This window comes from Phalacrocorax carbo, chromosome 6 (assembly GCF_963921805.1).
Source record: "Phalacrocorax carbo chromosome 6, bPhaCar2.1, whole genome shotgun sequence".
Classification (NCBI taxonomy): domain Eukaryota; kingdom Metazoa; phylum Chordata; class Aves; order Suliformes; family Phalacrocoracidae; genus Phalacrocorax; species Phalacrocorax carbo.
The window spans coordinates 48,045,640-48,060,310 of NC_087518.1; the positions used below are offsets into that span (position 1 = coordinate 48,045,640).

Here is a 14,671-nt window from a genome sequence, read left to right on the forward strand (position 1 = left end):
TAAAAAAAGGAAGGAGTAGAGGAAGAACACAGATATAAGACCCATATTAGCATCTTGATTTTTCATTTTGAAAGTTTTCATTTCCTATTTTGTTAAAGGAATTTAGATACTTTTCAAACTTTTACCCTTGTAAAGTAGGACTTCACACAGGATAAATACATGTTCATGCCCATAGTACAGAGTTTTATTGGAGCACTGGTTGTGTAAAGAGTTACTGAAAGAATTGTTCTCAGGGACAGTCTTGGAATCAATTCTTCGATCCTTTGTGCTGAGGTTGGATGATTGGAAGCCTGTACACTTGTGAGGAATGTTATTGTTGCTGCAGAGGGGAGAGCACTGCTATTGTAAAGGTATCACAACAATAAAAACTAAATTAAAAAAAAAAAGAGGGAATTAAGGTGGGCATGCTCACAGCACCAAGTAATTGTGATAGACTTGGTATCTTGAGGAGACAAATACTACTTTTGAATACTTCAGTAAGAAGTAATATGTAGTAGTAGTACAGTGGTGTGATAGTTGAAATCTGAGCAGCTGTACGCTTCCCTTGTGTGTGCTTGTGCGTATGATTGAGAACTGCTGATAGTGGTGGTATGTGTTGGTCTGTGAACCTTTGACTTTTTTCAAAAGTTAGCTAAAGACTAGGGCTCAAACCAGACAGGTTAACCCCTGACTAAGACAGTTCTAGACCTGAGCCATAGAAGGCATTAAAATTAATGTTTTGTGCCATAAAAGTTCAGCATTTGATTAACAGGCAGCTGATGTTACATAGTAATAAATGAATAATTTTATTTACCTCTTGAATGGAAAATACAGCTCAGCAGACTAGAGTTTCACTATATAGCAGCTTTTTGAGGTGGCATGTTAACTGGTCTATGTTGTTGAGAATACAAAAACAGTGGATGGCTTTTCAGAAAGAGTTTGAGTCTGTCTTTCTGGTCATCCACACCCTTCCTTTTTTTCTTCTTTTCTGTCCTCTCCTCAAAATGCTGGAAAGCTGTTTTTCTGGTCCCTGTTCTTGAAATATGTGCCACTTGCAACTTTCACATTTGTCCAATATAGTCACTAGCAGAATCTTGTCTGTAAGCATACACACCTTATATGAGCTAGCATGGTCCTTAGGTGACTCTGTTGGAGCCTTTTCTTGCTTTGCAAAGTGATGAGTATTAGGTGGAATGAACTGAGGTTTGGAGACCTCTTAAAATTCACTACTTTGGGCTACATTTGTTAACAACTTAATAGTGACTGTCTTCTAATTGGAGGCATTCTTTCCTGGCTACAGTAAATAATTTTTCTCTCTAGCTGCTGCCTTCAACATTTTCCACCCACACAATCGTAACAAACGCATCTCCATCAGATTCTCCTGGCAATTCCCTAGCTGCCACATCAGATGTGTTAATACCTGTGTGCATCCATATTCTTTCTTGCCCCTTTATAAAATGTTATGCTCCACTTTTTACTAAAATAGGTTAGGCAATTTTTTTTTTAATCTTTAAAAGCTTGGACAGCTTATGGTGAGGTAATTTGCTGTGTATTTCAGAAAGATGTAAAATCTCTGTTCCCAGAACAATTTAAAATTAAATTATTCTAGGACTGAGTTTTGAATAAGGTTGAGGGTGGATACACACTAAGAAGCTGAAGCAGGCTTCTTCGATATGGATAACAGATGAAGGAAAGATCCTTCGTCAAGTGCTGGAATAGGTGAAAATTTACAAGGTGAGATCTTGGATTATATCAAGAATATACAGAACATAGGTCAGGAAGTGGGCTTGATGTATAACAATAGTGTGAAGCTTTCATTGGTACTTCTGTAGTCTTGTACATCTTTGTGCCTTTTTTCCCATGTGCTATTTGGCATATACATGCATCCTGGGGAGCTGGAGTACATAGAGCAGGTCATGGCTGTGGCTGCTGTGTGCCCATGCTCCATCCCATCATAGCCCACATGTTGCATTTCCTTTCCCGGGGCAGTTTGTAGACTGAATGAACTATTGTGGTAGGGACAGCATTTGCTAACTCTTCAATCCTAGAAAGCTCTAGATCTGTCCCCTATCATGATATGCAACTCATCTGGTGTTTGTCAGGGACCTGGGGAGAAATGGCACCAGGAAAAAAATAAGGTGTGCAACTGCTTCTTGGGTGATCCCGAGTGTGGCCCTGAGTAAAGAAGTGCTGGGAGGAGGCTGTAGGAAACCTTCCAGTAGTGGTAATGGTTCCTCACAGACTCTTTCTAAGTAGCTTGACATTTTGTGGGATAGTTCCGGAGTGCCTTTGGACAAGCTTGTGTGTCACTGCCCTTGAGTAGCAAGTCGTGGGCATTGGGTCTTGCCATGTGAATGGCCTTCTGCAGCCATAGAGAGAAAGTAAACTCGGCGGGTTGCACAGTGCTGAAATAACCTTATTCAAAATATGATTTAAAATTTTTTTTCTTTTTTTTTAACTTTCTACTGTGATATTTGAGGTGCATGGCCTACTTTGTCAGATACGTAAATGACGTGCTACTGCTGTGTTACCTTTTTACCAGGTGAAAGATCTGGCTCTATACAGAGGTTCATCAAATCATTTTATGTAACAGTAACTATATCACATTCTTAACTACAGTCCTGAATACGAGTGTGGCAGTATTCATAAAGAATATTTAAAGCTAAATTTCACACTCATTTTGTGTTTGATCCATTTCTGGTTTAATTCTTTCAAGCTGAAGGGTGGGGTTTTTCTCCCCTTCTAAATTATGCTGTAGGAGCATATCTGAGATATGAAGGGCTTATACAGTTTTTGGTTTTTTAATGTCATTTCTGTTTGTTCAGTGTTGAAGTCTTAATATGGCACATTCATGCAAAGCTTAAGTGGCAGCAGCAAAAAAATTTTGGAATGTTTAAAACTGTGGCTGGTAAGTAGTGGCTTGGAATAACTCTTATGATAGTGGTGGTGGTTATATGTCATCAGCAGGATAAAGTGCCAGTAAAAAGGAATTAAAAAGCTGGGGTTTATCTGAGCAAGAAGATTTTACCCTTATATATAGTTTTATATTTTCTTGTGTCACTGTGCTTATTCTGGAAATAAATAATCTTGGTTTTTTGGTCTTAAACCCTTCTCAACTGACCTGCTTGTTCCTCAGTCATGTTTGCTTTTTGCTTTATTCTAATAGTCAGAAGTCACTTATTTTTATCACATAAAGACATACACATGACCTAGGCTTTCTTTCTCTTGATCTTAGTACATACGTTGCATCACATAACACAAGTTATGCTTGTAAATGCTGTATAAGCTTAACTATGATACAATAAAAGTATGAATATCAGGATTTTAATAAAATTGACTTCAAAGATAGTATGGTTATGGTAGCTATGGTAACTAACACTGACTAATTAAAATATGCTAAAATTTGCAGGGAAGTGAAAAGGGAAAAAAATTTAAGTTAATGTTTTTGTTTTCATAATTTAACAGTAAAACATTTTTTCCCCCCAGTGAATTGCCTAAGTGCCAGTCAGTCAATTATTTGCTTTTTAAAAAGAAACCCTTAAAAATAGTAGAGGCTGAACCACAATGTAATTTTTGTATGGAAACTAAAAAATGCATAAATCTACCCACCATTTCCATAGCAAGCTCATTCCTTGGGCAGAGATAGTTGCAGAGGCCTCCTGGAGTGTTCCCTGTAGACTGCTGCTTTATCTGCTGAAGAGCTGGTAGGCAGTATGTCCGTGGTTTTGTGGCCTTTGTGATCATGAAATTATAATCTGGGTTTGGTTTTAATATAATTTTACAGTATGACACAGACTGTCCAGTCAGGGCAGCCAGATTGACAAATTGTAGCTGTCACTGAGATTGCTGATCTGTTTAAATGAACTTTTGAACTTTTTAAAGGAAGAAATAGCTTTTATTATAAATAGTTTTTTTGTAAAATACTTACCGTGTTCAAACTTCCAAAAAATAACTCCCATAGTTGAGTTTCAAATGTAGGTACAGAGGAGCGATTTCAGAGACAGCATTTCAACGTCCTACTTGTTTTCAGGGTTTCTTCTTTTTAATTTAATGGTAATATTGTATTACTGTATTTGTTTCAGAAAGGATTAAGAGAGTTGTTCCATAATAGCCATAATCCTTTGTGTTCAACGTGTTCAGAGTATTGTACAAATATTAACAAATCTGCACAACGCTTCAGTGGGATAGATGGGGACAGTAAGATGGAAAGGTTGAGTTATTCAAGGTCAGTATTTAAGTAAATATTGGATCCAGGATTAAAACTGTTGTCAGACTTGTGAAGAGCATTATTTCCTGTTTCTAAGCACAATGTCTTTTCTTTACTTGTTCTTCCAGCTCCATCAGTTTCTGCTGCAGACTCTAATACCACTAAAAGTTAAATGGAAGGGAGGGTTTTGCTGACAAAGGATAAAAGAATAATAATTAATTTCTAGCAGAGTTTTGGTTTTAAGCCATTTTCCTTTTGGTTAATTATTTTTGAAGAGACCTTGTATTAACTTTTGAGTTAAGAAATAGATTTCATATTAATAGTGGGAAATAAGAGAGAAGATATATCTAAGTTTTTCTTGCAGCACAGGTTGGACTTACATTCAGGCTGATGCTCCGTAAATCTGCTGAGGAGTACTAACTAAATTTGCTGATGACACAAAATTGGGAAGAGCCCTACTCTTGAGGGCAGAGAGGCCCTGCAGAGAGATCTAGACAAACTAGAGAGCTGGGCAATCACCAGCTGTATGAAGTTTAACAAGGGCAAGTGCTGGATTTTGCACCTGGGGCACAGCAACCCTCGATGTACATACAGACTGGGGAACAAAAGACTGGAAATCAGCGCTGTGGAGAGGGACCTGGGGGTTCTGGTCGACGGCAAGTTGAACATGAGCCAACAGTGTGCCCTGGCAGCCAAGAGGGCCAACCGTGCCCTGGGGGGCATCGAGCCCTGTGTTGCAGCTGGTCGAGGGAGGGGATTGTCCCACTCTGCTCTGCACTGGCATGGCCTCACCTCGAGTGCTGGGTGCAGTTTTGGGTGCCACAGTACATTAAGGATATAAAGGTACTAGAGAGTGTCCAGAGGAGGGCCATGAAGTTGGTGAAGGGTTTAGAGGAAAAACTATACAAGGAGTGGCTCAAGTCACTTGGTTGGTTCAGCCTAGAGAAGAGGCAACTGAGGGCAGACCTCATCGTGATCTGCAGCTTCCTCACAAGGAGAGGAGAAGGGGCAGGCGCTGATCTCTTGTCTCTGGTGAACAATGACAGGACCCAAGGGAATGGCAGGAAGATGTGCCAGGGGACGTTTAGGTTGGATATTAGGAGAAAGTTCTTCAAGCAGAGGGTGGTGGGGCACTGGAACAAGCTCCCCAGGGAGGCAGTCACTGCACCAAGCCTGATGCTATTCAAGAAGCCCTTGGACAATGCCCTCAGAGACATGGTGTGAATTTTGGGGTTGTCCAGTGCAGGGACAGGAGCTGGACTTTATGATCCTTGCGGGTTTCGTCTAACTCAAGACATTCTAAGCTTCTATGAAATCTGAACAGGCTGCTGAGAAATAAGCATGTGCAAAAGGAGAGTGTTGTAAAATATTTGAACGTCTTAATGTACATTAGAAATTTGACTACAAATGGGGGTCCATATCAAAAACTCTAAATTCTAGCAGTATTAAACTGAATATCTCTGTTGTTCATGCTCATTCAGATCTCAACATTTGTTCCTTCAGTAGCTGGCATGGTAGATTATTTTTTTTGTGAGAGCAGCAACAGGTCCGTGCTGTGTGAATGTACTTGTATTATTGTATTGAATATTAATGAAGGAGAGCCGGTCTTGATGTAGGGCTTCAGACAGAACTTAGAAGTTGTTTATATCTGTCCTGTTTGGCTCCTTCACCTTTCTCCCCATTCTTTAGTGCCTTTGTACGAAACGTGTGGCTTTCTGTCCATCATCAGTGACCACTCTTGATTCAGGCTTCTGGCCCATCGTCCTTCTTACCCATCATCTCTAAACCTGTCAAGTGGCAGCTTAAGACTTTTCTCTCTTGCCTTTTCCCAGTTTGATTAAGAATTATTTTCACTCTGTTTCCTATTCTTTACACTTAATTGAAATTCACTTTACAAGATTTAACAGCCTTTTTGGCAAGTGCCTGAAGAGTATGTCTTCACCTTCACGTGCTTATTGGCCCTGCCTTGTCACAGTGCTACCTGATATATTGTTCTTCCCTGACTTCTTTGCTCAGTCTTCTTTTCGTTCTGAAAACGTTCTTCTAGTTACTTGTTTGTGTGTTTATTGACATTTTTTTCTGGTGAAGTGCTGCAGGGGTGTTCTAAAATTTTTGGGGGTGATACTAGCCCAGATGATGGCAACTCTTAGCTCAACCTTTTTATTCCTAATTACTCACTTAAATTTGTTGGCAGCTTCCCTTTCTGACATTTACACAGAAATCTATTTTTCACCTTATGCTTAGGATGGCCCAACATATTTTCCCACCATTTTTGTTTTTTCTCTTGATTTTAGAGTGGGAAGGGACATCAGCTTTTCTGTCATTTCCAACTCAAAGTTTTGCTTTTTCTTACTCTTTATCTGCTTGGCTGCTTACACCCAGCTTTACCTTTCTGTCCAACTAGATATACTTCATGCAGTGTTTTCACTGTGCCCTACGTTTATTTCTGTAACCTCTTTTTCTCTGTCCTTCCAACAAAGCTCTCCTAGTATGCAAAAAAAATGCAAAACCAGATAGTAAATAATACTATCCAAATCCTGAATTTACTGTGCCAGCACTCAGTTGAACCCTGTGTTGCACATAATCCCTCCCTGTAGCTGCATGAAGTTTTGTGGTACCTGTCCTCTTCAAATAACTTTTGCATTTCTACTGTTGTCTGTTACTGTCATTCTGAGTTTCTTCTTCCTTGGTAGTGGTCTTAATCTCAGTATACTAGCTGAGATGTATTTTATGAGATGAGTTTTTCTTCCTCTGTATCCTGAATATTTTGTGAGCCTGCAGGATCGTTATATTTTCTGAAATATCTTCTGTTCTTCCTGTTAACGTCCTTCTTTAATGTTGCATTAAGTTAGCTAAGAAAGAAATTTGTAAGTCTTTTTTTCCAGTTTCAAATAAACTAGGTGGCTTTTTTTTTTGGTACTATCATGCTGTTTTCCTTCTCAGTCACAGCAATATCAATTATTGTTTTTGTGCTTAAGCGGCACTTAGGAATCCATACCCTTTCAAGCTTCGTGTGCGTACCTGCTCTGAAGCACCAAGTATACCTGTGATTGTGGGTTTTTTGCTTTGGTTCTTAAGTGTCTTTTACTTTATAAACTGCAACTGATGCACAACCTGCTGAGGCAGGTGACATTCTCTGCTCTGTAGAAGCAACCTGGCTAAATCAGTAGTGAAGCAGGTCAGTGCAGCAGTGTGGGGGGAATTTGGTACAGGTGTTGCCCATATGTGTTGGGTATCTGCCTAGAAATGGGAAGGCTGTTGGTAAATTTTTTCATCTGTCAGTGTATCATTTTTCACAAGGGGTGGAATTTTTCTGAAGGCTTAGGGGAAGGACGAATTTTGCTCAAGGTTCTTTCGTTTTATTATTGTAAGATTTATAGCATTGCTGAGCCCCCCTTACTTGGACTGATCCCAGACCTGCCATCCCTCATCCATTTGGAGTGCAGAGTGCTCTTCCTCCCTTTTTCCAGTTTTTACTTCAAAGGTGGAAAAAAAAAAAATCAGTATTTGAACTTTTTTTTTGAAGGGATTAGTACTTTGTTCAGTCCTTACTTCTAAATTAGAAAGTAAGGAATGTTTTAATGAGGCTTTGAGATTTCCATAGTGGTGTTCTACATCCCACGATAGGGTTTTCGATTTTAGAGCACTAACATATTAATACTTGAATTTAACCAACTCGCTTCCTGCCCTGTTAAAGTTGCTTTGTCTGCCTCACTTCCCTGCTGCTCTTAACTTAAAGCCTTTTGGCCTGGATCCACCCATCTTGATACTGAAATGAAGGCCTGACTGAAGAAAACATTCCAGGAACAGTTTATCCTTTTCTAGCTGATACAGATTCCGTAATGCAGGGTTGCTTTTTTGACTTTTTTTTCCAGCACTGCTGAGGCCAAATATCTTCCCAGCCACTCTGAAATTTCTCGGCGCTTCCCTTTCTTCTTACTACCTGAACAACTTTGGTAGATAGCATCTCTCCTCATACAGCCATCAGGTGCACTGGCTCCTGAACCCTGTACTTCGGTACCTTGTAGAGTTGTCTAGCAAGATCTCTTCAAGTCTGACCTTTCCGTGAAGTACAGTTATTCCAGGATGCTTTATTCTGTATATTGAATCACAGAACACCACATTCTCTGTCTGGCGTTATGGCTCCTGTGCACAAAAACAATTTTTCCTAATTGACATGTGTCTTCAGAATGTCCCTTGTTGATGGCCTCTGTCCTTTAATGTTGTCCATTCTTGTGTCGTGCTTCTACGCTGTGTATTTTGCTACAAGTACCTAATTAGGTGTGTTAAGTGCTGGTTCTCAGTAGCTGGTATGGCTGAACACTGAAAATTGCATCACTGGTGCAACTTTAAGACAATCTGGACCTGGCCAACTAAGGGAAGGTGTGATTTTTAACTTGTAGCAAGGTTTAAATGACTGGGGACAAAGTCCAGGCAAATGCTTCAGGTCATTACAAAATGAGGCTCTGAGCTACAATGTTTCTAGGACTGCCCTTCTCCCTTAGCATGCTCTGTAGTTTAAGGCACTGAATTGCAGCTTGTCCAGCCGTTTGGTTCATATCCTGGTTTTCTTCTGGCTCAAAGTCCTGCATGTTTTCCTTTTGCTGGGTTCTTCTTTTGTACCTGCTTCTTGCAGGCTGGCACAACAGATGGAGATTCCTAAGAACTACTGCCCTAAATGCATGTCTATGTTTCTCCCCTTCTTCCTGGTCTCCTCTCATTCCCTCCTGCCCCTTCCCAAATTCCATTAATGCTTACAGAACAAGAGCCAGTACTCCAGCTTTAGCCTCTAATTTAGAATGAGACTTTTCTGGCTCTATCTGCAGCTAATGTAGAAGACAACAAAGGTTAGAAATGCACTTAAAAAAAACAACCCCAAAACCAAAAAGTCTTTTCATATCCAACACACTAGATTAATTGTGTTAGGTATAAATAGGCCTACAAAGACCTGAGCATATGTAAGAAAATATTATATGTATTGTTGGAAGGCAGAGGAACATAAAATTATTTGCTCATTGACTAAATTGAAAATTCCTGTCCTTTAATTTATATGAACTCATTTTCACCATTGTTTCTTCAAATTCTGTGTGGGGAAAAGAGTTCCTTTCTTCAACTTACTGAGTCATTTACAGGATAAGCAGTAAAATCAAAAAGTCAAATAAAAGAGAACCATGTTGATAGTTACACACCAATATTGTATAAACTCAACATTTGTCAGGAAATATATAAATCGGTAAATTGAGAAACTGGGGAGAGGAGTAGAGAGAATGAAAAATTCACATAATTTGCATTGTTTTATTTGAACCCAGACTAAGTACTTTCTGTCACTTCTGTTGTTCAGTGCATAAAATGTGTTCATAACCTTTATAAATTGACTTAAAAATAAAAAGCCAAAATCAAAAGATAAATATTTCTTTTCTTCCAAGTTGTTTTTATTTTAATGTTGTTTTATTCATAGGAGAGTATTTGCTGACTTCCAGTGTAGTCTGCACATGCGCTTACTCTGTGACCCATTTCCATGTGTGTTTCAAGACGTGTGTGTTTTCTGGCCATGGGAAGGATGGCTGGTGTCCGTTTCCAGTTTGCATGAGGTTCTGGCTACTGGTGACCTCAGCTAGTTGCCAGCAGACAATTTTTTTTTTTACTATGCGAAGTAGTTGGATTGTGTCTATCTTGTTGTGAGGTTGTTTCGGAGCAGAGAAACTGGTCTGCATTCTTTAAACGTAGAAGTTCATCTGCACGTTTGGTGGAAGATGATTTGGCAAAGCAGTCTAGAGAAGCTGGCTCTGCAGTACGCGCGTTCTCCTCTTCCTCTACGGAATTGTCAGAACATACTTTAGCAAAGAATTCCTCAATCTATCAGACATCCCAAAATACATAGTCACAGAAAAAAATAGGGTTTTGGTCTTTTCAGTATGTATTTATTTAGTATTAAATTTCTGTCCTTCCAAGAAGGTGCCAATACCCATTGGTCTGCCCTTTAGTCTGTAAATTTGTATTTTTTTTTTTCTAAGAAGGGCTATCTTATTTTCTTCTCTGCTCTCTGAGTGTAGAATTGGGTTATCTCACTTTTCTGATGAACCTACATTTTCCACATGAATGAAAACATAGGGGTTTATTTTTCAAAACTGAAACAGTTGGACTGCCTTTTTGTTTTACTGGGATAAGCATCCGTGATGCTCTGGGGAATGGAGAATGATCTAAAATAAGCCTAGCTGGTTTTTGTTGTTTATCTGTTTCTTTTTGCATCTGTCTTAGTATTTATTGCTACCATCTGCATTTCATTTCAGGTTGTCTAATGTCTTATTCTGCATGTTCTGTGCCTATTCTCTTTACATAGCCTTGGGCTGTAATATCACCATTTGCCTACAAGAGATCCATTTCTATCTGTAACAAAATGAATTGCATTCATCTGTGTAATTCATTTCTAATGAATGCCTTGCTCCTCATTAAACAGTGATTTACCTGTTTCCCTTTTCTACACTGTCAACACTAACCATTTTGAGGTCCTGTGGAGAGATGCTAATTTGAGAAAGCAAAAGTCAATGCAACTAAGCGCTCACAAATGCCATCCTCATTGGCACTTTCAAAAATGTTCCTGGGACACTTTGTGAAATACGGTTTGCAGGTGGATAGGAAGACTCAAAATGTTTTGTTACTCGTAAGCTTTCAATGTACAAAGACAATACTTCAGAGTTTTAAATGCATTTCTTCCTGTCAATGTCTTCAACAGGTAGTCAAGCTTGTGAACCTTTTAAGACCTTGTCTGCTCTGTAAGAATTTTATGGATCACAGGCACATTTGGAGACACTATAGTCTTGATTTCCTGCCCCTTCTGTGCCTTCTCAGGAATATTAGAATATTTCAAACTTGTTTTCAGAATAATGTTTTTCAATACTGAATGTTGCGATACGTTAGAATGTTTCAGACTTCAAAATATTTTACTTCAATTTTTTAGTGATATTCAAAGATTAATATGACCATTTATTGGCTTTGTCTATCTAAAGGAAAATGATTAGTACCATTAACTAGTGAAATAGAGGTTGTATAGTAATTTTGTTACAGATTTGGTCCGTATGCAACTTGTCAATAACGCTTTTCAACCTGTCCTGCAGCATCCCCTTTTCCAGCCCTGCACCTTGTAGAACAGCAGAATCTGTGGTGTGTGCAAATAGATCTGTGCTGCTGGCAGATGATGGTTAGAGTACAGGATGAATTACCAAGTTTATTTTCACTTTAAACCTGAGCAGAGTTTGAACTGCAACAACAGATTATGAATATGAAAATAATGTTGGTAAATATGATTTAAAGCAATACAGATGGTTTTTAGGAAGCTGTTTTATTTACAGCACCTTTAACTCTTATTTTAGTGATAGTACAAGCTACTTCTTGACACTTTTGTGATCACTCACATGAATTTAGCTTGACATTTTACAATATTTATTCGTGTGCTTGGCCAGATTGATCCCCTGTTGAAACTCTAGGATTGTCAGTGGTCATCAGTTGAGTTACCCCATGGATTAATTTGATCATAGTATTATGAGGGGATTGAAGCATGAGAGGGTTTTTTTTTTTAACTGGTCTTGCCTAAGTCATGTAGTATTTGGAAGTAAGAACACTGATTAATGTAACAAAATTTTATTTTTAATATACATTTTAGAGGACAAAACTGACCTTGAGAACAGTGTGATGCAGAAGAAAATTAAAATCCCCAAACTCTCTCTCAATCACGTAGAAGAAGCTGGGGAGGTTACAGATTATGGGGAAGAAGATGTGGAGCTTAGACACAGTAAGGTACTGAAGTATTTTTTTCATTTTTCTTTTTTTTCTTTTTTTTTAAATTATTATTTTTTTGGAAGTGCTTGGGGCATATACAGATGTCATAGCTTGAGAATTCCAGGCCTGTGTTTGATCCCCTTGAAACACTGTGTTTAGTGAAATTGGGTCAAACTGTGTGTGTGGGGTGGGGTATGGGTTTTCAAAACTAGATTTATGTGCAATCAAACATTTTTCTATTTATTCCATCCATGCAGTTTAATTGCCATTTTTGATTTTTGGAACAATGCTCTTCCACCTTGGCCCAGAATACTTTAAAAGTCACCAGTTACGTGAATGCTGAGCAGCTGTTCTCGGTGGCACTTGTGACCTATTGCACTCTGCTTGTTTGGAATTGGAAGGGGTGCTCGGAGACTTCCCAAATCCAGCAGTGGGTGAGAAGACAAATCAACAGGACAGCATCCCTCCGTTACAACTGCCAGTTGCTTTTTTAGGTCCAGATGCCAGAAACCCACTATGCAAACATATTTATTTTTTTTGATATCAAATGATTTCTTTAAAAGTCTGCCAACCTTCAGTATAAAACATTGCTCTGTGGCTTCATGTGTTTTGCAGCTGCAGGAATGATACTAGTACATTTCTTTATGGTGGGCCAGCTTTTTTTTTTTTTAAACATGCGTGGAGCAGGCGTAACATCAAATAATTTCATTTTCTGCCACATTACTCATGGATATTGTGGTATGGGAATTCATATTGTCAGCTTCTTGTTTCTAACCTATGAGCTACATTTGCTTTCCTTGCAGTTCCTTGAAAGTTCAAATGCTTTTTTCCATATTTGGCCAATAAAACTTAGTGACTTTTACCTGTACTGTCACATTTTAATACCACTATCCAGGCCCCAGAAAAGAGGTGTGCTTTAATTCATAGGGTTTGTGCAGATGACTGAAGGTAAATTTCTGCTGAGAGTTCAAAGGAGATGAAGCCTCTGCAGTGCAGTATGTGCATTGCATATATGTATGCATCTATGCAATGCAATAATAGTGAAGAAACCAGTTGATCAGGAAGATGAGACTGGATGAGATACGCTGTTTCGATCTTCTGTGTTTTCAATTCTCTTTTGGTGTTCCCTGATAGTGTTAACTCAGTCACTTGCATCGAGCCGTTGGGTAAACATACTAGAGGAATAGTCAGAGAAGGTTTTGTCTCCCAAAGCGTGGGAAGGACAAGCCCTCTGTTCGCAAAACAGCTTTGTATGATGTGCTGCTTTCATCTCTGATGTCATTACAGGTGACAAACATAGCACATAGTTGATCCTTTCTCTTACTTATCAGAAAATCAATTGCTGTCAGAAATTTAAATGTTAGGGGTAAACGTTAAAGGAAGAGAGATCCAGATCCACTTTTTTTAAAGAAACTAATTATCTTTGTATATGGAATCAAGTGACCTATATACACTCATTTGCAAGTGTTGCACAAATGCAGAAAGAAAGGCCTTTAACTGCCTCAGAAGTTTGTATATGCAGTTAGCTGAATTACATGTGCATGATAGTTATGATGTATATCCACAAGAATCTGTTAGGCAAAACACTTTTGCAGGCAGACTTTGTCTTGCTTTTTTTGGAAAACAAGAATGTTAATGGTTCCCAATTTGTATTACATCGTACTGCTCTCCTAATTTATTTATTTTTTATTGTAACATGCAGAGACAAGATGGGAGGAAACAAAGTGAAGGTACACACAAAAGCATTGAAGCAGTTGTTGCTCGCCTTGAAAAACAGAATGGGATGAGTCTCAGTAGTACTTCCAGTCCTGAGGAGGCTTTTATGGAGACTTCGGAAAGCATGAACAACATGGATGATGCTGTAGTTCCTCGGATTCTGTATGAAGAATTGCTGAGGAGTTACCAACAGCAACAAGAAGAAATGAGACACATTCAGCAGGAGCTTGAGAGAACACGGAGACAGCTCGTGCAACAGGCAAAGAAGCTAAAGGAGTACGGGGCACTCGTGTCAGAAATGAAAGAGCTCAGAGACTTGAACAGGAGACTCCAGGATGTACTGCTTCTAAGACTAGGTAGTGGTAAGTGCCGGACTTAAATGGGACTAGTTTTAATGAATTTTGCAAGTGTGATCAATAGTAATGGAAACCTATTTGAAGAATAGCTGTGGTTGTTAAACTGGACATTGAATGTTAAAAGGGTTTTCTGCTATGGCTGTACAATGTGTCGAATTTGTATGCTATGTATGTCTGAGTTTTTCTTCAATGATAGTAGAGGTCTTTGTGCTGGTATGGTTGAATGAGAGTTCCATTTTAAGCAGCTGTATTTTAAAGAGTCTTTGACCTTCCAGTGTATGCTGAAAAAGATAATAAAGCATCATCTGCAAAATATATCAATATGTTCCAGTTTAAAAAAAAAAAAAGAAAGAAAAGACAGTGGAATGAGTATTTGGGCTAAAACTATTTTATTCTTTTCAGTTAGGGATTTTGTTTGTTATGTAAGTGACTGTGTTACCTTCCGTTTTCTGCCCTCTCTTCCCATTAGTAGCTCATTAGGATGTGATATATTCCTGAACATCTTAGCAGTGGCTTTAAACAGCCATGCCATTGCTATCTGAAAAATAATGGATTGTTAAAGAATAGTTTAAAAAAACTTTTTATATTAGCATCCCGTTTATCACCACTTGTTTCAAAATGCAGGTTTATGTATTTG

At 38.7% G+C, this 14,671-nt stretch overlaps 2 protein-coding genes across 4 annotated transcripts in view; both read left to right on the forward strand.

The window, feature by feature from the left end:
* Positions 1–14,671, forward strand: part of AGBL4 (AGBL carboxypeptidase 4) — a 984,974-nt gene that overhangs the window by 590,255 nt on the left and 380,048 nt on the right. The gene's annotated exons all lie outside the window — the stretch shown is intronic.
* Positions 1–14,671, forward strand: part of BEND5 (BEN domain containing 5) — a 32,484-nt gene that overhangs the window by 3,420 nt on the left and 14,393 nt on the right. The window contains exons 2-3 of one of the 3 annotated variants that reach the window (XM_064455130.1): positions 11,847–11,980; positions 13,665–14,034. In XM_064455130.1, the coding sequence (XP_064311200.1) occupies positions 11,847–11,980; positions 13,665–14,034 (504 nt within the window). Of the gene's footprint in view, positions 1–11,846; positions 11,981–13,664; positions 14,041–14,671 lie in introns of all 3 variants that reach the window. The other 2 variants (XM_064455129.1, XM_064455131.1) reach the window with 2 other exon arrangements.